At 65.2% G+C, this 21838-nt stretch overlaps 2 protein-coding genes across 3 annotated transcripts; one reads left to right on the top strand and one right to left on the bottom strand.

Moving 5' to 3' along the window:
• Positions 1-64: 64 nt before the first annotated feature.
• On the top strand, positions 65-9473 carry FLII (FLII actin remodeling protein). The gene is made up of 30 exons (XM_005523060.3): positions 65-193; positions 715-825; positions 1865-1936; positions 2043-2123; positions 2434-2519; positions 2656-2817; positions 2924-3027; positions 3127-3302; positions 3382-3539; positions 3647-3731; positions 4004-4151; positions 4272-4405; positions 4517-4729; positions 4810-4989; positions 5063-5145; positions 5225-5299; positions 5514-5597; positions 5664-5835; positions 5918-6022; positions 6192-6383; positions 6613-6801; positions 6893-7032; positions 7147-7372; positions 7558-7712; positions 7838-7898; positions 7974-8102; positions 8182-8288; positions 8470-8575; positions 8660-8725; positions 8885-9473. The coding sequence occupies exons 1-30, from the start codon at positions 131-133 to the stop codon at positions 9017-9019; spliced, it is 3798 nt and encodes a 1265-aa protein (XP_005523117.1). The 5' UTR covers positions 65-130; the 3' UTR covers positions 9020-9473.
• A 249-nt stretch (positions 9474-9722) lies between these two features.
• LLGL1 (LLGL scribble cell polarity complex component 1) lies at positions 9723-21376 on the bottom strand. 2 transcript variants are annotated; one of them, XM_014252456.2, is made up of 23 exons: positions 21245-21376; positions 18585-18682; positions 16477-16558; positions 16266-16396; positions 15721-15879; positions 15479-15641; positions 15256-15391; positions 15114-15168; positions 14877-15034; positions 14577-14794; positions 14421-14488; positions 13996-14149; positions 13505-13609; positions 13006-13298; positions 12779-12932; positions 12548-12701; positions 12183-12466; positions 11741-12005; positions 11531-11645; positions 11333-11427; positions 11101-11224; positions 10949-11028; positions 9723-10754 (listed from the first exon to the last, which is right to left on the bottom strand). In XM_014252456.2, the coding sequence occupies exons 1-22, from the start codon at positions 21323-21325 to the stop codon at positions 10950-10952; spliced, it is 3171 nt and encodes a 1056-aa protein (XP_014107931.1). In that variant the 5' UTR covers positions 21326-21376; the 3' UTR covers positions 9723-10754; position 10949. The 2 variants fall into 2 exon arrangements, with proteins under 2 accessions (XP_014107931.1, XP_014107933.1); XM_014252458.2 differs by having other exon boundaries at positions 16281-16396.
• Positions 21377-21838: the final 462 nt, after the last annotated feature.

The following is a 21838-nucleotide window of genomic DNA, read 5'->3' as shown; positions in this document are numbered from 1 at the left end:
CGCGGAAGTAGCACCAGGCCACGCCCCTTCCCCGCGTGCGTCACGGCCGGGGCGGGCCCGGGGGCGGGGCCAGGAGGGGGCGGGGCCTGGCGGGGCGCGGTGCCGCCGCAGGTTCCCCCGCCCTTCCGCCATGGCGGCCACCGGCGTCCTGCCCTTCGTCCGCGGCGTCGATCTCAGCGGCAACGACTTCAAGGTGCGGGGGAGCGGGAGCGGGAGCGGGGGACAGCCCGGCCCACAGGGCCCCAGAGGGCCTGGGCCCCGCTGGGTTGTCAGGCCTGGCTCGGCCCCCGGGGCGGGGGAATCCCGGCCCCGCCCGGGGTGGGTGACCCGGAGCAGTCCCGGTGCCGTGGGCACTGACGCCCATCGAGCCGCTATGGTTGAGCAACCCGGCACCCGGGGTCCCAGAGAGACAGGTGATCCCCGAGCCTCCAGCTCCCAATCCCATAGGAATGATCGATACCCGCCTGCCAGCTCCAACCCCCCTAGGGCTGGGTGATCCCAACCCTCTAGTTAACAATTTTATGGGACTGGTTGACCCAAATCCCCACAGCTTCCAATCTTTTAGGACTGGATCATCATGACCCCACAGTTCCCAGTCCCATAGGACTTCCCGATCCCAAACCTCCCATGACCACAGAGCATCACTCAGGCTGAGATCCCCAGACCCTCATCCCATGGGACAGGCGGTTTCCTCACCCTCCTCCTCCTCCCCAGGGCGGATACTTCCCCGAGCATGTGAAGGCGATGACGAGCCTGCGCTGGCTGAAGCTGAACCACACGGGGCTCTGTTACCTGCCCGAGGAGCTCGCTGCCCTCCAGAAGCTGGTGAGCCCCATGTTTTGGGATGGAATGGGGCTCCCCTGTCCCGCTGGGGCTGTGGGATCTGACAAGAGCCTGCTCCCTGCCAGCCTCGTGGCTCAGCAGCGGATGCTCCAGTGTCTAATAATAGCACTGAGCTAAAATGTGTGGTTAAAATGGGATGCAAGAGCTGTCGGGAGTGGGGTTGAGATGGACTTGCACGCAGTTTCACCTTGTTTCCCTAGAAAGCCAGGTTAAAAACCATGCTAAGATCCTCTGTCCTGTAGCAGAAGGGAAGGGTGATGGTCACAGTGGAGAGGATCAAGGTTTTTGGGGATTTTTTTCCTTCTCCTTTGCTGAAGTATGTGAAGAGCAGGATATCTGGCTTTGTTTTTCGGGTGGCTCGACCAGGCCCTTGGTGGAATTGTGGCTCAGCTTGGCTTTGGTGGTGTCCACGGCACATCAGGGACCTCATCCCGTCAGTGTCAGACAAACCCAGTGCTTTAAATGCTGCCAGAAGTCCCTGTCCCTGTGGCAGGTGCAGGGAATCCCTCTGTGCCACTCAGAGCCGTGCTCCTGCCAGCCCTGCCAGGTGCTCGGGGGCCACAGCAAGACTGAAATGCTGGCATCCCTCCCACAGCCTGCCAACTCCTTGTGTTCCTGAGCAGGCAACAGCCGGGGCTGGTGATGCTCAGAGGAAAACATTTCCCCAGGGAAATTCCTCCTACCCCAGCAGTGCCCACATGTGCCCGTTTCCAGATCACCCAGTGAGAGGTGTTTCCAAGGACTGGGATCTGTTTGCACGGGGACTGTGTGGGCCAGAGCACCCCAAACCCTACAGCAGGGCTGAGGTGTCCGTCCAGGGCTACCCCAGGGAATGAGGGATGTGGAAGCAGCACAACCAACCAGACTGGGAGTGTCACAACTGTGTGTGACAGGGCTGCACAAGTCCCCAGCTCTCCTGGGATGGAGGAGCCTCCACATCAATGTGGGGACCCAGCCCTTGCCCTGCACTGCCCCAGCTCTTCTCTCTGCTCATTGGGGCTTGTCTGGGGCTTCCCTGCAGGAACACCTCTCCGTGAGTCACAACAGCCTCACCACGCTCCATGGAGAGCTCTCTGGCCTGCCCTGCCTCCGGGTGAGTGTCCCCCTCCTGCCTCAGGGGTCCCCAGACACCTCTGGGATCTGAGGGCACCCTGGGGGCTCAGCAGGCAGCTGCATTCCTGCCCCTCTCCCCTTTGCAGGCGATTGTGGCTCGTGCAAACAGCCTCAAGAACTCAGGAGTCCCCGATGACATCTTCCAGCTGGATGACCTCTCAGTGCTGGTGGGTTCAGAGTCTCCTCAGCTGATACAGGAGCCAGCTCAGCCTCGTGGATCCCATTCCTGCACCTTGCTGGTTCCTTGTGCTCCTTGGGAGCACCAGCCCCAAGGCCGTGTCAGAGCTCCAGCTCCTGGCTGTTGGCAGGATTGCCCTCTGGCAATGCTTCCCTAAAGGCTGATGCCATGGATGGGTTCCCTGGGTTCCCTGTGTGCTGGTCCAGCTCCTGCTGTGCCCCTGGAGATACCCCAGTCCTCAGGTGGTGGCTGGGTGTGGGGCAGAGGCTGACAGCTGCTTTGTGCTCCCATTTTCCCAGGACCTGAGCTACAACCAGCTCACAGAGTGTCCCAGGGAGCTGGAGAATGCCAAGAACATGCTGGTCCTTAACCTTGGCCACAACAGGTGGGTCCAGGCTAGGGTGACCATCTCCCCCTCCTGGCCACGGTCACCTCTGTTGGTCACACTTTTCTCTGGGTCCTGCTCTCTGCCCCTCCTCGAGGGGCCGGTGCAGGTCCTGAGTTTCCCCATATCCCTGCAGCATTGACACCATCCCCAACCAGCTCTTCATCAACCTGACGGACCTGCTCTACCTGGACCTGAGCGACAACAAGCTGGAGAGTCTCCCACCACAGATGAGGCGCCTGGTTCACCTGCAGACCCTGATCCTCAACAACAACCCCCTCCTGCACGCGCAGCTCCGGTACAGCCCCGCTGCCCAGGCTGGTTCCCACTCTGGCAGGGCTGGGACTGGGGTTTCTGCTCCCTCCTGACGCTCTCTCTGCCCTGTGGCTCTCCCTGGTCCGCAGGCAGCTCCCGGCCATGACGGCCCTGCAGACCCTGCACCTCCGCAACACGCAGCGCACGCAGAGCAACCTGCCCACCAGCCTCGAGGGCCTGGTGAACCTGGCAGGTAGGGCCGGGGCATCCAGCCCCACAGAGCCCTCCAGGGGCTCTCCCAGCCCCAGTGTTGCTCTGGCTGGTGGTGTCACCCCGTTGTCTCTTCCCCCAGACGTGGATCTGTCCTGCAATGACCTCAGCCGTGTCCCCGAGTGTCTCTACACCCTGGGCAGCCTGCGGCGCCTCAACCTCAGCAGCAACCAGATCACGGAGCTGTCCCTCTGCATCGACCAGTGGACCCAGCTGGAGACCCTCAACCTGTCCCGCAACCAGCTCACCTCCCTGCCTGTATGTCCCTGCCCTTCTGTGCCATCCCTGCTTGTGATTCCGTGGCTCTCCCTCACCCCACCATCTCCTCCTTCCCCAGTCAGCCATCTGTAAGCTGACCAAGCTGAAGAAGATGTACCTGAACTCTAACAAGCTGGACTTTGATGGGATCCCCTCAGGCATTGGCAAGCTCACCAACCTTGAGGAGTTCATGGCAGCCAACAACAATTTGGAGCTGATCCCTGAGAGCCTGTGCAGGTAAGGAACGCACAACTGGATCTGCTGTGTCCCCAGAAGGGAACACAGAGGCTGTGTGGTCGCAGGTCACCCTGGGCTGGCCTGTCACCAGCATCACTGTCCCACAGGTGCTCCAAGCTGAGGAAGCTGGTGCTGAACAAGAACCGCCTGGTGACGCTGCCGGAGGCCATCCACTTCCTGACGGATGTGGAGGTGGGCACCCAGTACCTCTCCACCTTGGGCTGGCTCCAGCACAGCCTCAGCACCTCCCTGGAACCCCAGGGCTGGAGGGTGGGCTGGATGAGCTGAGGGCAGGGGAGCTCAGGACCTGCAATCTGCCACGTGGTTCAGCTCAGGCAGGCCGTGGTTTCGGGGCTCCTTCCACATCCCCTCATCTCACTGAGGCCTGGAGTGCTCTAAGGTCCATGCCACACTCTCAAATATCCCTGTGAGCTTCACTGAGCTCTCCGTGCCCTCCGTGGCAGATCCTGGACGTGCGCGAGAACCCCAACCTGGTGATGCCCCCGAAGCCGGCGGATCGTTCCTCGGAGTGGTACAACATCGACTTCTCCCTGCAGAACCAGCTCCGCCTGGCCGGAGCCTCCCCCGCCACCGTCGCAGCCGCCGCCGCGGGTACGTCTGTAGGGACGGGGGCACCCAGCCCCTCCTTGGCACGGCCCTGGGAGAGGCTGGGAAGTGAGCTGTGCTCCACAGGGTGCCTCGCAGGCTCTCACCCCGTCCCCGTGTCCCCAGGGAGCGGCACCAAGGACCCGCTGGCCCGCAAGATGCGGCTCCGGCGGCGCAAGGACTCCGCCCAGGATGATCAGGCCAAGCAGGTGCTGAAGGGGATGTCAGATGTGGCCCAGGAGAAGAATAAGAAGATAGAGGTAGGGTCTGGGGTGGGAGAGAGGCCCTGAGGGCCTCACAGTGGCCCTGGCCTACCTTGGGTGCCAGCAGGGTTCTGGTTGTCCCTAATTTGACCTGTTGCCATCCCACAGGAGAGTGGGGAGGCAAAGGCACCAGACCTGAAGACACGGCGCTGGGACCAGGGCCTGGAGAAGCCACAGCTGGACTACTCAGAGTTCTTCAGTGAGGATGTGGGGCAGCTGCCCGGCCTCTGTGTCTGGCAGATCGAGAACTTCGTGCCCACGCTGGTGGACGAGGCTTTCCACGGCAAGTTCTACGAAGCCGACTGCTACATTGTGCTCAAGGTACCCAGGGAGGAGCAAGGGTCCGCCCACATCCCTCCCTGGAGCTGCAGCCATTCCATCTCACACCCTGTCCTTCCCAGACCTTCCTGGATGAGAATGGTTCCCTGAACTGGGAGATCTACTACTGGATCGGGCAGGAGGCCACCCTGGACAAGAAGGCCTGTTCCGCCATCCACGCCGTCAACCTCCGCAACTACCTGGGCGCCGAGTGCCGCAGCATCCGGGAGGAGATGGGGGATGAAAGTGAAGAGTTCCTTCAGGTGAGGCCAACCTCCAGCTCCCCTGTAGCCCCCGAGCCCTCCTGTCCCAACCTCACCCCCTCTCTGCCCCCAGGTCTTTGACAATGACATCTCCTACATCGAGGGTGGCACGGCCAGCGGTTTCTTCACCGTTGAGGACACGCAATATGTCACCAGGTACAGCTGGGGACAGGAGCTGGGGGGATGTGTGGGGCAGGCAGTGCCCCACCTCCCACCGTGGCTGTCCCTTCCCCAGGCTCTACCGTGTCTATGGGAAGAAAAACGTCAAGCTGGAGCCGGTGGCACTCAAGGGGACATCGCTGGACCCCCGGTGAGTGGCCAGGGGACAGAGGGTCCTTGCAGAAGGTTCAGCAGGGTCCACCTGAGACATTATAGCTGCACTTCTGTGCTGCAGATGGGCTGTGCCAGCACCTTTCTACAAGATGGGTTCAAACCCCGCTTGGTGCCCTGCAGGGACCCCCAGGCTGGGGAGAATGCTCAGCACATCCCATTCTCTCCTGACTCCTCTCACCTCTCTCCACCAGGTTTGTTTTCCTCCTGGACCATGGCCTCGACCTCCTGGTGTGGCGCGGGAGCCAGGCCACGCTGAGCAGCACCACCAAGGCCAGGTAGGGCTGGTAGGGGTGCTGGGGGTGTGGGGAGCCCAGCTGCCATCTCACCTGCTCCCACTGCAGGCTCTTCGCCGAGAAGATCAACAAGAATGAGCGGAAGGGCAAGGCCGAGATCACGCTGCTCACCCAGGGCCAGGAGACCCCCGAATTCTGGGAGGTGCTGGGGGGGCAGCCCGAGGAGATCCGACCCTGTGTCCCTGATGACTTCCAGCCCCACAAGCCCAAGCTGTACAAGGTGGGGAGCCGCATCCATAGGGCCACCAGGCCTGCTGGGGTCCTGCAGACCCCACTCACCTCTGTCCCCATCCCCTCTGCAGGTTGGCCTGGGTCTGGGCTACCTGGAGCTTCCCCAGATCAACTACAAGCTCTCTGTGGAGCACAAGAAGAGGCTGAAGGCTGATCTGATGCCAGAGATGCGCCTGGTAGGATGGGGTGGGGAAGTTCTCCCAGTCTGACCAGTGAGACTGGTTTTGTGCCCCTTGTGCTTCCAGCAGTGCCCTGGGAGAGGGAGGTTCAGCCAGCAGCGCAGGGTGTTTTCCAGCTGGGAACGCCTGCAGGTGCCTGACCCCCTCTTCCCTGCGGTGCCCTCAGCTGCAGAGCCTGCTGGACACCAAGAGCGTGTACATCCTGGACTGCTGGTCCGACGTCTTCATCTGGATCGGGAGGAAGTCGTCGCGGCTGGTGCGGGCGGCGGCGCTGAAGCTGAGCCAGGAGCTGTGCAGCATGCTGCACCGGCCCAAGCACGCCATGGTCACCAGGAACCTGGAGGGCACCGAGTGCCAGGTAGGACATGGACCCCTCAGATGGGTGCTGGCTGCCTGGGAAGGGGCTGTGGCCCAGGGTCTGTTACCTGCTCCCCAGTTTACACCTTGAACACCTGGAGGTGCTCAAGGAATGACTGGACGTGGCGGCCGGTGTGGTGTGGATCACGGCTGATGTGGTGGGGATCGGTCACATGTTGGACTCGATGATCTTGGAGGACTTTTCCAGCCTTAATGATTGTGTGATGTAGGTGTTCAAGTCCAAGTTCAAGAACTGGGATGATGTCCTGCGTGTGGATTACACCCGGAATGCCGAGACAGTGCTGCAGGACGGCGGCCTGGCCGGCAAGGTCCGCAAGGACGCCGAGAAGAAGGACCAGATGAAGGCTGACCTCACTGCGCTCTTCCTGCCCCGCCAGCCCCCCATGCCCCTCAGCGAGGTAGGGCTGGGGACCCCCATGAATCCCCCAGGGCGAGGGGCCGGGTGCTGATGGAGGAGCTGGGGGGCTGACGGAACACGTGGGGCCACAGGCGGAGCAGCTGATGGAGGAGTGGAACGAGGACCTGGATGGCATGGAGGGCTTCGTGCTGGAGGGCAAGAAATTCACTCGCCTGCCTGAGGAGGAGTTTGGCCACTTCCACACCCACGACTGCTACGTCTTCCTGTGCAGGTGACACCTGGCTTGTCCCCTCTCAGAGGTTGCTGGACCACATTGTCCCCAAGCTCTGTGCCCAGCCCTCCCAACCGTGCCATCCCTCACATCACTCCCTGTTCCTGCCTTCAGGTACTGGGTGCCAGTGGAGTACGAGGAGGATGAGGAGAAAAAGAAGAAGGGTGAAGGCAAAGGGGAAGAGGAAGGTGAGGAAGAAGAGGAGGAGAAGCAGCCTGAGGAAGACTCCCAGTGCATCGTCTACTTCTGGCAGGGCCGGGAGGCCTCCAACATGGGCTGGCTCACCTTCACCTTCAGCCTCCAGAAGAAGTTTGAGAGTCACTTCCGCGGCAAGCTGGAGGTGACACAGTTTGGGGGTGACACAGGGGTGCCCCAGCTTTGTCTCTCCTTCTCCATCCCCTCTCTGCTTCTCAGGCTGAAACAGGGGACAGCAGCAGAGATGGGAGCTGGCAGGAGGGTGCAGCTGGGGCTTGGAGCTGTGTTTGAGAAGTCCCTGTGCCCCTTCTGACACCCACCCCTGTCCAGGTGGTGCGCATGACCCAGCAGCAGGAGAACCCCAAGTTCCTCTCACACTTCAAGAGGAGGTTTGTGATCCACCGGGGCAAGCGGAAGGACCGGGTCAGCACTCCCCAGCCCAGCCTGTACCACATCCGCACCAACGGCGGGGCCCTCTGCACCAGGTCAGTGCCCCAGGGCTGCTCCGTGCCCAGCAGCACCCACGGCTGCCAGATCCAGGTGGGATCCCTGCTGTGGGCACAGCTGATGGGTCTCCCGCTGATTTGTGGCTCGGGGGCTCCGTCTCCAGGTGCATCCAGATCAACACGGACGCTGCTCTGCTCAACTCCGAGTTCTGCTTCATCCTTAAGGTACTGCTCGTGGCTGAGCATCCTCTGGGCTGCCTGGGTGCCCCCCTGGGCAGCCCTGACTCCACTGTCCCCCAGGTGCCCTTTGAGAGCACGGACAACCAGGGCATTGTCTACACCTGGGTGGGCCGGGCCGCTGACCCTGACGAGGCCAAGCTGGCTGAGGACATCATGAACCACATGTTTGATGACTCCTACAGCAAACAGGTGAGAAGGGCTCAGTGCCACCTTACCTGGGTGACAGCAACCACCCAGGCCACACTCAGCCCTGTTCCTGCCCTTTCAGGTCATCAATGAGGGAGAAGAACCCGAAAACTTCTTCTGGGTGGGCATTGGGGGCCAGAAGCCTTACGATGAAGATGCCGACTACATGAAGCACTCACGGCTCTTCAGGTGGGCACTGGCCTGGAGGGGGGTGCTCCAGTCTGTGCTGCTTCCCTTCCTCCCACAGAGCCCCATTCCCCTTGGGAACCAACCAGCCAGAACAGCTGCTCCATCACATCCCTCACATCCCTTCCCTCTGCACCAGCTGAGTCCTAACAAACTCATGTCTCATGAATTCATCTCCCTGCAGATGCTCCAATGAGAAAGGTTATTTCTCCGTGTCAGAAAAGTGCTCAGATTTCTGCCAGGATGACCTGGCTGATGATGACATCATGCTGCTGGACAATGGGCGGGAGGTGAGCTGGGGGCATGAGGCTGTCCTGAGCCCAGATCTCCCTGCGGCTCTGTGGGCTGAGCCCAGCTGCTGATCCTTTCTGCAGGTCTACATGTGGGTGGGCACCCAGACCAGCCAGGTGGAGATCAAGCTGAGCCTCAAGGCATGCCAGGTAAGACCTCCCTCCATCCTGGGACTGTGTGGGGGAGGATTTGGGCACTTCCATCTCCCCTCGGGGCCCTGATGTGGCCAGTGCAGAGCTCTGGGCTGGGGAATATCACCCCTGGAGGCGGGTGAGGGTCAGGACCCCCACGGCAACGCTCTGCCCCAGGTCTACATCCAGCACATGCGCTCCAAGGACCCCGCGCATCCCCGCAAGCTCCGGCTGGTGCGGAAAGGCAACGAGCCCTGGCCCTTCACGCGCTGCTTCCACGCCTGGAGCGTGTTCCGCAAGCCGCCCACCTAAGGGCTGGGAGCACCCGGTGCTCCGGCCACGGCCCCCAGGCACGGCCGGACCCCGGCACCCCGCGCTGCCACCAACGCCAGGCTCAGCCTGGAGCCGCTTCCCCCCGAGCCGTGGGGATCGCTGGGGCTGTCCCTCTGTCCCCCCTTCTCCCAGCATGGGGCCCAGCTCAGCCCCTTCCCTTCCTGGGGGACAGCTGGGGTGGTGTGGGCCCCTGTCACACCCTGCCTGGGGCTGCTGCTGCTGCCCCAAAGCAGTGCCGAGCTCCCCCCGTGACTGGGGGACAGGAGTGGCTCCCAGTTTGGGTGGGAGGATGCTTTGCTAAGGAGAACTGGGGGGAGTGAGGGGCTCTCAGCCCTGGGCCTTACAGCTGGTCCCTGCAGTCCTGGGGGATAGACCCCCAGCAGGGATCAGCCCATCTGGATCATATCAATAAAGGCTGAACTTCTCACCTCGACACTGTCCCAGGCTCTGAGTCATTCCCAAACGGGGTCACCCCCAGCCCTGATCGTGCTCCTCTGCAGCTCAGGGGATCCCCAGCACTCACCTGGCTCCAAGGCTCAGCAAACACCTGCAGCCCAGACAGTTGATATTAAATGCTTTATTCTCAATATTAAAAACCAGTATTTTTAATAACTAAACAATGCTAAATTCATCTTACCAAAAAAAAAAAAAAAAAAAAAAAAGATGAGGTTGAGGCGGGGGGTTCTACCAGGGACGCTACAGCCCCGGCCTCGGCCGGCAGCAACAGAGCCCGAACCCCCCCAGCCACACACGTACCGCAGGAGAGCCCGGGGGGGCCACAGGTCCCCAAAAGGAGAGGGGCAGGGGCCAGCTGAGCCCCGTGGGAACAGCCACCACGGGCCAGGGGACGAGGCCAGGCTCAGAGCCCAGAGGGGATTTGGCACAGTGAGACCTCCAGGGTGGGGCAGCCCAGCCTGGGGCAGGGGGGGGCGGGGGCAGCCCCACCTGCCCCCCCCCCCCAGCACCAACATGGACCAGGAGCAGGAGCCGGTGTGTAATTCCACAGCCAAACATCCCAAACCCACCCCGTGGCAGGAATTAGTGTCGGAAAGGAGCAGCAGGCACAGAGCCCAACCTGGAGAATAGCCCTTGGAGAAGCCACTAAGAGAAAAAGGCCACCTGTGACCCCCCACCGTGCCCCTCCTCGGGCTGCTCGAGGCCTCTGCTGCCCACCTGGGAGCCAGGGGATCCCTGCTGGGCTCCCCTGGGGACAGTCCCTGTGCGGCAGGCAGAGCCTCCTGGCAGGCAGGGAACGGGGCTGTAAACTGCAGGGAGCTGGGCATGTAAACACAGACCGGGGTACGGGGGGGCCGTGCCCAGGGGCTTCTGGCCCCCCACTGCCCCAAGGGACCAAAACCGGGGGACAAGAGGGGGTCCACAAGCCCCAGCCCTCCCCGTGGAGCCGGGGAAGCAGCAGCATCCCCCAGGAAGGGGGCTCTGGAGCAGGGGACAGTGACACTCGACCGTGTATAAAAAAGGAATCTATCTTCCCCGGGAAGAGTTTGTGCCCCACGGCCCCGGCTCGGGGGCTCCGGGGCCGGCGGCCGGGCAGGGAGGTGCGTGGGGAGTGCCGGAGCCGGGGCGCAGCGGCGGCCGGCGCGGATGTTAGAGAGGAGACGAGTCTACGTTACATGGGGAGGGGGCGCGGGGGTCCAGTCGAGTCGCGCATCCCGGGAATCCGAGCACTGAGATGGGTCAGGGAGGCCGGCGATGCCTGTGGGTGAGGCAGCTCCTCAGAGGGAGAGCTGGTGGGGCTCAGGACAGGCATTGCTCCTGCTCCCCCTCCTCTAGAAGCCCCAAGGATCACAACTCCATCCTCCAGGGATGGATCAGGAAGCCAGGGCACTGCGCTGGGGCACCAGCTCCAAACCCCACTCCCACCCCAGGGACCACCAGCCCCTCACAGACCTCACTTGATGAGGATCCCCGTGGGCCGGGCCTCGTCCTCGCTGGTGTTCCTCAGGTTCTGCTCCGCTTCCTCCGAGGACCTGGAGCAGAGCAGGGTGAGAGGCACTGCCACGGCACCTCAGCATCTCTTACCCCGTTCCCACCCCACTCACGCCAGGAAATCCTTCACTTCCTCCACGGTGATGTCCCCGGTGGTGTCCAGCGGGTTCTCCATGCTGCTGTTGGGGGAGTCGATGGGGCCGGGCGAGAAGGCGGCCGGGTGCTCCTCAGGGGACCCTGGGGAGTCATGGGACAGGAGGGGTTGGGGACAGCCAGGACACAGAGGCAGGCTTGGAGCAGGGCTGTGGGACACAGTGTGTGTGCAGGGACAGGGTGGTCACTCACGGTCGCTGTCCGAGGGGGAGGGCTGGCCCTCGGAGCCGCGTGGGACGTGGGTGCCGTTCGCCTGTGGCAGCTTCGGTGTCACCGTCGAGCTGTTGCTGGAAGGCAACAGGGAGAAGTTATGGCCAGAATCAGTGTCCTGGGGTGGGTGTACAGGGGTTCCACCACACCAAAGCCCCCCACACCCCCGAGACAGCCCACCTGAGGCAGGAGGTGTCCTGGAGCCGGGCGATCTCCAGCCGGCACAGTGGCTCCGTCACATTCCTGGCGCTCAGCGAGAAGCGCTCGAACTCCGATGGCGAAATTAGGTAGAAACCTGCAGGGGGGGACAACAAGGAGCCTCAGGGATCCCTCACAGGGCTGCAGGTGAGGTCAACATCCCATCAACACAGATGTCACCTGTGTCCTCACCTTGGCCGTGCTTGGTGAAGACACAGGAGGCAATGCCACTGATGTCCTCCTTACGGATGCAGCTGTAGTGGACCTGGGGCCGCAGGCTGGGCACGGTGAAGATGTGGATGTCCCCCAGGTTGGTGAGACAGGCCAGGCAGTTTTCCAGCCGCTCCTCGGAGCCAGCGCTGGCCAGGCTCACCAGAGCCACCTTCCGCACCCGGCAGCCCTCGTGTGCTGTCAGCTTGAACTTGGTCTTGGCACTCACTTTGGGCAGCGTAAACACCTGGAGGGGCAAGAGGAGCCAGGCTCAGGAGGACAGGAACCTGCAGGGTTTAGGGGAGCACCTTCCCCTTGGATTCACCACCCTAGCACAGGCACAGGAGAGCCTCCAGTCCCTGCGTGATGAGGACATCCAAAGAGGACGTGGGACATTTTGTGGGACGCTGAGCCCCGCGCTCACCTTGAACTGTTCCTCAGAGGAGATGAGCATGGAGTGGCTGCCCTGCATGTCGGGGGCCTTGGCCAGGTCCCGAGACACCTCGTAGGGCTCGGGCAGGGGGTTCCCCCGCCCGTCCAGCACCGCAATGGCCACCACCGGTGCCCGGTGCATCAGCTGGATCTCCTTCCCCAGCACCGCCTCCACCGCCCGCTCCGAGAACTTCTCCTGCGACGGCACCTCCAGGGCGTAGGCAAACACCGACCCAGAATTGGTCCCTGCCCACATCGTGGGGCCGTGGTGGGCGGCTGTGGGGGTGGAGCAGTGTCAGAGCCCCCTCCCCAAAAACCCAGCTTGGGGGCTTTTCCCGGGGAGGGAGGGGGTCTCACCATCACGGAGGAAGGTGTCAGCGAAGTAGAGGCACCGCACGACCCCCGAAAGCGAATCATCGGCCGAGCGAGGCTCGATCCGCCGCTGCACCGGCGTCATCTCCACCTCGGGGGGGCCCGCCTGCTCCGCCAGCTGCGCGTTGGCCTCCTGCACCTGGGGAGGGGACACGGGGTCAGTCCCTGCTTCCTGGGGATGGGAAGCTGCCACAGTGGCCCCCACTCCCTGCCCACCTTGCTGGAGGGGCTGCTGGCGTTGAGCCTCTTCTTGCCCGACACGCGGCTCTTGCGGATGCGGCGGAAGGACTGGCGCAGGGACTTCTTGAGGGACTTCACGCGGGACAGGGGCCCCTCCATGGCCAGCGAGTCGTTGGGGTGCAGCGTACACCTGCGGGCACCCACCCTGCTCAGCACCCACCACGTCACGCCAGGGGCCCCCCAGCAGCGAGGTCCCCCCATACCTGGCCAGCACGGGGTTGCGCCGGTAGTAGTCGAAGAGCCCAAAGCCGTGGCTGGTGCCGAAGGCCACGAGGTTCCACTCGGAGTGGAGGGTGACGGCGGTGACGGCGGCGGGGGGCACGCACTGCACCAGCACGCTGGGCTGGAAGCCAGGGGGGAAGTGGAGGGGCCCGTTCCGGGGGGCCAGCCGGTCGTGGCCTTTCCAGGTGAAGCCCTCACGGTCCTGCAGCAGGTCCACGGTGGCCACGCTGACCGCGTGCTCTGACTTCTCATCGCTCAGCTCCATCACCAGCACCTGCAGGGACAACACAGACAGAGGGGCACGCTGAATCCCCCCCCAGACAGACACACAGCCGCACACCGGGGGCTAAACCCAGGGTAGGAGCCCTTCAAGGACAGCTATGGGGGTCTGCAGGGTTTGTAGCCCCCCTCAAGCTGTGGGTCCCCAACGGGGGAGCCAAGAGGTGCTCGGCAGCCCCTGCTCTGTCCGTGCCACCTTACCTGCCCCGCCGTGCCAGCCACCACCATCTTGGCCGTGTACTTGCAGAGCGCGATCTTCTGCACGCCCAGGCGCGGGTCATCGCTGTAGGGATCAAAGCAGCCCACCTGCGGGAGGGGACAGCTGAAGGGACAGCCAGGACCCCGCACACAGCTGTGGGGCAGCCCCCCCTGCACCCCACACCCCTCCACCAGCTGTGGCACACGGGCCACTCTGGGCATCACGCCCAGGAGGAGCCTGTCCCCACACAGCCCCTGGCTCTTTCCCCCATGCTGGGGCAGACCCGCGGGACGGGGCCCACGGAACAAGCGTCCCTTGTGTCCCCACAGTGCGTCACACAGCAGCTGTGCCCTGAGCCGGGGGACACGTTCCCGGGGCGCAGCCGGGATGGCTCCGGCAGGTGCATCCCCCGTGCCCGGCTCTGGGTATGGCCCCTCCAGTGCTGGCAGAGCCAGGAGGGTGCTGAGGCGTCACCCTGCCCAGGGGACCTCACCTTGCGGAACGGAGGCCACTCCTCCTCGCCCGCCTGGTTGAGGCTGTCGTTGTGCTCACAGTCTGTCTGGAAGATGTTGGCGGTGCCCAGCTTGTAGAGGGGCTTCAGGGAGACCCCCGAGGCGTCCCAGAACCGCACCGTGCCGTCCTCGTGCCTGGGCGGGGGGGTCCTGTCAGTGTGGGGCCCCAACATCTGCCCGGCTAACAAGAGCTGCCTGTGTGCTGGCAGCCACTGTGCCAGAGGGGGAGCACCACGGGGGACAGTGCAGAGGGTGACACGCTCATACCCAGCCAGAACACGGGGCAGCCCGCCCGAAAAGAGGGGCATCACCACACCATCCCATTCCCCACCGCAGGAACGGGTGTAGAGGTGTCCCCTGGCATTTTGGGTTTCTCAGGCTTCCTCCCTGCTGCCAACACACTCACCCGGTGAGGAGAAGCCCCCGCTGTGTGGGCTCCTGGGCCAGGTTCTTTCCCCCATCAATGGGCCAAGCCTGGAAGGAGGGATGGAGAGGGGATGAAGGATTGAAGCCCACTGGAAGGGGCTCAGCAGGACCCCTCCCCACCATTCCCATCACTGACCGCAGAGGATTGCCGGGGGCTCTGCTGCTCGCCCACACTGACGATCCTCTCCCAAAGCTTGAGGGGCACGTTGGAGACGTGGCAGGAGCAGGTGATGGCAGAGGAGTGGAGAGGTGCCAGGTACGGGGCAGGGATGGTGGGCCAGCCCGGCGTCTGCAGGTCGATGGCCACCAGCTCCTCCTCCACCAGCACCACAAGGGCTCGGGGGTTCTCAAAGCCTGGGGAGGGGTGAGATGGCTGCTGCACGTGGGGACCCCCACACCATCACCCGCTGCCCGGGGTGGCCCTGGCAGGACGTACCTCCCTCGGGCACCTCTGCGCTCTGCACGGTGAAGAAGTCAATGACACGGGAGGTGAAGTCGAGCGTGGCCAGGGTCTGGCCCTGCAGCACGCTGACACAGTGCCTGTCACCATAGCTGGCCCGTGGCATCCCCCCACTGAAGATGATGAAGGGGTTCCTGGGTGGGATGAAGCAGCTGCCATCAGACCCTGGACCCCCAAGTGCTCCCTTTGCCCATGTCCAGCCCACCCACCTACCCCGACTCGCAGGTTCGCCAGAGGATTTTGCTGATGGCTTTGCAAGGGAACGGCCCTGAAACAAAGACACCGACACTGTGGTTGTAGCACTGGGATGGGGAGGGGATCAGCTCCCCAGCCCCCCCAGCCCCCCATCCTGTACCGTAGGGGATGGTGGACATGACGGGCTGCTGGCTCCTCTGGCCGGTGCCGCTCACTGCCCACACCATGTACCCGCCATCGCTGTGGGAGCTGACGATGCTGCTCCCGCCCTGCTCCCAGGCCAGGCTCTCCAGCTGCTGCAGGGGCACACGGGGGGCTCAGCACTTGGATGGGGGCACACACACAGGGCCACAGCCCCACCAGACCCACGCCAGCCCCGGTACCTGGTTCCCCAGGAAGAGATGCTGGACAACACGAGTGCTCTGCTCCCACAGGACCACCAGACCCCGGCTGTAGCCGATGAGGAGCCGGCTGCCGATGCGTGGGTGCTCCTGGATGGACTCCACGGGCCCCAGCGCCTTCCCACAGCGGTAGTCATCGGGGACACTGCAGGGGGACATGCACAGGGGGTCAGAGGGGGGCTGGGGGTGCTGGGGACAGGGCATGGGGGCTGCAGGGCTCTCACCTCTGCAGGATCTCATCTGGGATGAGAGTTTTGTCTTCCAGCAGCATCAGGGTGGGCAGGGTGACAAAGTACACGGCACCACCCTCAGTGCCCAGGCAGACCATGGCACCAGCAGCCATCGGCAGGACCACGGTCACCCGTGTGATGCCAGGGGAGCAGCTGGGGGGGACACAGGGGCTGGCTCAGCACCGTGTTGGGAACATCAGAGAGACCCCAGACCTCCCCTGCTCCATCCCTACATTCCCATCTCCGTGAGTGCAGGAGGACAAGGACAGGGACGGCCTCAGTGCCGACAGCCATTAGAGCCATTAATCATCCCCAGGCCCTGCCAACGCCATAAAAAGTCCAGAGCTGTTCCCTGCACTCAGCATCTCAGTTGGGATCAGAGGAACATCCCAGTGGGGAAAACACCATCACGGAGAGGACCTTGGCCACCATCCCGCCCGGGGAGGCCAGCTGCTCCCACGCGCCGTTCCCAGCTGGCAGCGGCGCCGCTGCGGCCGCAGCCCCGCGGGGGAGCGGCTCTGACCCCCCCAGACAAGTACTTAGCGCTGCCGGACCCTGGGCGTCCCGGGAGGCCAAAGCTGCGGGTCTCTTCCAGGTGGGAGCAGCCCTCCTTCTGGCACACCTCCCACAGGTGCAGCGTGTTGTCGTCCAGCAGCGAGAGGAGCCAGCCCTGGGGATGGGGGGGATGACAGCGGCGTGTGTGAGGGGCTGGGGGGCTCCTGCCAGGTTCCCCCCGGGACCCCCACGTACCTGGCCGGGAAGGAAGTGCAGCTGGGTGACAGTGGCCGTCTCCTTGTGCAGGCCTGTCAGCTCCACACCCGGTGCACCATAGCTGAGGGAGCCGTCAAAGAAACAACGAGGGTAGAGCACCTCCCCCTTCCCCTGCAAACCTCAGGACCCTCTGAATTCCCTCAGTTCTGCCTGCAAACACTGGTTAGACCCCTGCCCCAGGAGAGCCAGGGCAGAGCATCCCTGGCTGCACCCCATGCCATAGCTGGCCTTGGCACCGCCACCCCCATCCGGGATCCACCAAGCACCTCCAACTCCAACCAGGACACTGGATCAGCCTGGGATCCACCAAGCACCTCCTGCCGGGATGTCCCGGGTCAGGCTGCGGCCAGCACACACAGCCGGGGTGGGTGTGCGAGAGGCGCCGGGAGCCCCGGCACGCACCGGCAGCGGGGTGGGGTTCGGCATGCGGCGGCACAGCCTCACTCACCCGACTGGTCCCGGCTCCTTCGGCGACGCCGCTCGCCAGGAACCGCGGCAGGACCCGAGCAGCGGCTCCAGCACCGCACGGAGCACCCCGGCCTGGCATCCCCAGCACCCCCAGACCCAGCCCGCTGCTCCCCACAGCACGGTGTCCCCAGTGCACTGTGCAGCCACATCTGGGCATGCCATGTGCTGGGGGTCCTTGTCCCTGGCCACCTTGCGGGCACGGGGAGCCAGCGGGCGGCTCTGCCCAGCCGGACGGGCAGGAGCTGTCTCTGGCAGTGCTGGGCACTGCTGAGCTGGAGAGCCAGGTGACAGCCACGGGGTTTTGGGGAGAGCAGACAACGGGGCATGGGAATGAAGCAGGGAGCACGCAGAGGGCTCTCGGTGCTACATGGATGGGGAATGCCACCTATCCTTGCTCATTCTGGGGTCTTTCCCCACCCAAAATAGTGCCACAAGCTGAGAGCCCTCAGGGCAAGTGGCTGGGGCACAGCAGTGTCACCAGCATGCGGGATGATGCTCCAAGCCCAGGGACCCCCAGCTGCCCCAGGAGACCCCCCAGGTGCTGGCTGCCCCTCAATGCCAGGCTGTCTGCAACCTGATCCACCCAGCCTGGCCGGGGAGCACCCAGGGGTGCCCCCACTAACCAGTAACGCCAGTCAGGCCAGCTCCGGCTGCTGCCTCGCCCGGCCCCGGCTCCCCCGGCACCGCCAACCTGCAGAAGCATCTTTTCGGAGGCAGCAGGAGCGGGGCTGTATAGGCACGGGGTACCACGCTAGGTACCACCCCAAAACCATCCCCGCAGAGGATGCTCAGGGCACCGCAGCCCCCCGCAACCTCATCCCCGCGGTGTCGGGGGGGATGCTCAGCTGGGACCGGCACCGCGGGCCGGGCGGGCGAGCGGGGCGGGCGGCGACGTCGCGGCCGGGCTGGCACCCGGGCGGTCCCGGCAGAACAAAACACGCCATCTTTGTGCTCGGGAGGCAGCGAGCCGCCGGCCTGGGGGAGGGGGAGAGCGGCCGCCCCCCACACCCCGACCCCGCTGCGGGCGCAGCCGCCCCCGCGCCCCCACCCCGCATTCCTGCGGCGCGGGGCCCCCCGAGCATGGGCCGCATCCAGCCCTGGCCGCTCGCCAGCAGCCCTCTGAAGTCTCCCTGCACGCTGCCGGCAACAAAGCCCGGCCGGCCCCGCTCGGCGTCCCCCGCTTCGGCCCCCCCAGCCGGGAGCGGGCTGCACGCCCACCGCAGCCCCTCTCCCCGGCGCTGGGCCGGCCGGAGCCCCCGCTGCGCCCCCGAGGGCTGCGCGGATGAGGCCAGGATGGGCAGGAGCCCCCCAGGGATAAGTGGGGTAACAGCAGGAAGGACCCCCACCCGGGATGACCCCCCGGGACCGCCGAGCCCTTTTTCCACCCCCGGCGTTTTGGGCGAGGTGGGGGTTTCCTCCAGCCGCCCCCTCGCCGCCCGGCCCAGCTGCAGCACAGCTGGACCGAGGGATGGACGTCAGCCGAGTGGGGGCTGCGGGATGGGCCAGAAGCAGCACGGCCACGTCTCCAAGCATTCTCCGGGATGGGGACAGCCAGAAGAGTGAGTGCAGGAGGGTCCGGGAGCTCCTTACCTCCTGCTCATGTGGGAGGAAAAGGATACAGCTTGACGGCTCCCGCCTTGGTGCCGATGGCCATCACACGCAGGACGGGGTCGTAGGCCAGGGCGCTGGGCTGGCTGGGGAAGCCATGCTCCACCGTCTGCCATGGGGACAGGCAGGTCAGAGCGGCACCCCTCACCTCTGACACCCCCAAACCTTCCACAGCCCCCCGCAGCCCCACAGCTCCAGCCCTGCACCACTCTGAGCATCACCCCTGCGAGGGGGGACCACAAAGATGCTGCTCTGTCCCCCAGTGCCACCAAGGAGAGCCTTGGGCAAGGAGGACATCGCTCCTCATCCAAATGCCACCCAGCACCCCAAAACCCAGCCCAACAGCCACACCACGGACCGGGGTAGGTCTGACCTTGAACGAGCTGTCCCACCGCCCGCCAGCACTTTGGGGATGGGACTCCCCTGCCCTAAACCCCCGGGGTGAGGACACCCCAGGAGAGGTGAGCGGGACCCCCACTGCCACATCACCGGCCGTCCCCGATGCCGGGCGGCAGAACCAGGCGAGCGGGACCCGCCAGCGCCAGGGACGTCCCCGCCGGAGCCGCGTGTCGCCCGCGGGCACCTTCCCAAGGAAGTCCCGGCCGTCCGGCGTGCCCGGGCCCGCCGGCTGGGGAGGGGCTGCCCTGGCAGCGGGGGGACGCGGGGGGCACCCACCGCCCCGGCCCGCGGTGAGGGGACCGCAGGGTTCCCGAGGGCAGCTCGGCTGAGCAGCGACGGCGCGATCAGAAGATACGGAGGCCGCCGGAGCCAGACTGGCCGGATCCTGACCTGCTCCCTTTGTCTGGGGCATCCGAGAGGCGCAGCGGGGCGGCTTTCCGCACCCGCCGCTGTCACCCCAGCTCCTGCTCCCCTCCCAAGGGACAACTTCAGTAGCATGAAAACGTCCCCAGCCCATCCAAAGCATCCCGGCCCATCCAAGCGGGTCCCAACACGTCCAAGGGGCGAGGAAGTGGATGCTCGTGGGTCATGCTGAATCCCCCCGGGATGCACGCTGCGCTGGAGGAAGGAGCTGGGACAGCAACAGCACAGGGACACCAGGGTGATGCTTTAGGCCAGAAACTAACACGATGACACCGGCAAAGATTCCCCAAAAAGCGCTGTCCCAGTTCCCCAGCACTCCCAGTCCCAAAGGGGGACCCGGCTCAGCCCCCCACCCGCAGCCCCCGCAGCGGGGCCGCATCCGGCAGGCTGTGCCGGCCGGCCAAGGCGCGCTCCCGGCCAAATTACAGCAAATCCCAGGCAGATCTGGAGCTCGGGAGGAAAAACAACCATTAATGGGAGGCAGGTGGGCAGCCGGCAGCCCCAGAGGCGGGACGGACGGAGAGGGGCTCTCCTCAGTCTCCCCCCTGCACATCCCACTGGCACACACCCACACAACCACCCAAAACCAGAGGGGCTCTGGCTGGGCTGAGCCTTGCACCACAGCCGGACCCTCATCCGCGGCAGACTTGTGGGGCCAAGGCTGAGCTGGGCACTGGGAGGTGGCTCTGACCCCTCAGCAGACACCGCACAGCCCGGTCCCGCTGCGGCACAGCACGGGGGTCCCTGCCGTGCCATGGCCATCTGGCCATCGTCCCCACCATGAGTTGGGTAAGTACCCCACAGTGGTGCCAGGATGCTGCCCAATGATGACGGACACGGTTTGGGCTCCTCCAGGGGCCACTGCCGGTGGTCTCCGGCACCACAGCCAGGGCGGGAGGTTGGTCCCAATGGCGCGGCGCTGCCGGGACAAGGGGCACCAAGTTCCAGGTGGGCACCCGCTGGCACAGCCCGATGTCCCGAGAGAAGGGTCTGGCACCCCAGGGCTTGTGAGCTTGATGAACTTGGGGGTCTCTCCCATCCCAAACGAGGGGGGCAAGTGGGGAAATTCGGAGGGAGGAGGGGGATAAGCGCTGACCTCTGATATTCCCCCAGGCCCCCCAGAGACACATCTTTGGGGTGACAGGGAACCCCAAGGCCACGGGGTCATCACCACAGCCCTTCCTGCTGACACAGGAGGTCCAGCGCCCCAGTATTCCACCCCTGGGGAGACTGGGGTGAGAGGCTGAGCCCCACACGGGGGATGCAGCCAGGGATGCTCCAAGGCCAGACAGGGTGTGGGACCACGGGTCACCCCAAAACGCCCGACAGCGAGGCCTTGGGGAATCCACGGGACAGGGGGAGTGCGGGAACCGGGGCGTTCCAGGGAACCCCTCCCAAGAGGGGCTGGGGACAGGGATGTCGCGCTGGTGAGGGGGTCTCATCCTGTCCCGGAGTGCGCCCTTCACCGCACGGGGAGGAGCGCAACCCCCGGGGCGCATCCCGCGCCCGTGACTCCCGATACCCACTCCCGGGGGTCTATCCTCCCGGGGCGGCCCAGCAGACTGTCCCGGGGTCCCCCGGCCAGGCAGCCCTGCCCTTTCTGCGTGCCCCTTCCCCGGGAACGGGGAGGTCCCGGTGCGCGGCTCCCCCGGGGGTTCCGCCGGTCCCGGGGGGCGGTGCCCCGCACGCCGCTCGCCTCCCCGCGGGCAGCATCCCGCCGGGGCACCAGAGCCCCGCGCCACCGGGGGGGCTGCCCGCACGCTGCACCCTGCCCGGCACCCCCGGTGCCTCCCGGTGGTCGCCGCCCCCCGGGATCCACCGCCGCGCCCCCCGCTCGCCCCAGGCGCACCTTGCTGAAGGCGAAGAGGTCGTGGCGGAGGCGGTCGCGGTGCGGGTCGGCACCCTGCCGCCGGAACCGAAACTTCATCATGGTTGGCCCGGCGGCGGTGGCGGCGGCGCGGTAGCGGGGGGGGCGGGCGCGGCCGGCGGTCCCGGGGCCGGTCCCGGGGCGGCGGTGGCGGCGGCGGGGCCGGGGCGCGGCGCGGGGCGGGGCCGGCAGGGGGCGCGGTGCCGGTGCGGGGTCCCCGGTGCCGGTGCGGGGTCCCGGTGCGCGCGCCCGCCGAGCCCGGGCAGGCACCGCCGCGGCGGGGGCGGGGCGGAACGCTGACGGACAGCTCCGCCCGCCAATCACCGCCCTGCAACGCGCGCCGCGCGCCGCGACCCCGCCCCCCGAGCTGCGCCTGCGCCGCCGCGGTTGCCGATGGGATGTGTAGTCTTCCAACTCAACGCCCTCTACGCTGGATTTATTTATATTAATTTTTAAATCCTCTTATTTCGGTGTTTTTCCTCCCCCTGGGCATGGTGAGGGACAGTGAGGACACCCCAAGCCTGTTCATCGTGGTCATAAAGCCCCCAAAAGCGTGGGGTGTCGTGGATTTACGGT

This window comes from Pseudopodoces humilis, chromosome 18 (assembly GCF_049639895.1).
Source record: "Pseudopodoces humilis isolate 2021_Gansu_Grassland_sample_001 chromosome 18, ASM4963989v1, whole genome shotgun sequence".
NCBI classification, from domain to species: Eukaryota; Metazoa; Chordata; class Aves; order Passeriformes; family Paridae; genus Pseudopodoces; species Pseudopodoces humilis.
Note: the sequence above shows the minus strand (reverse complement) of the source record. Positions and strands in the feature narration are given on the sequence as shown.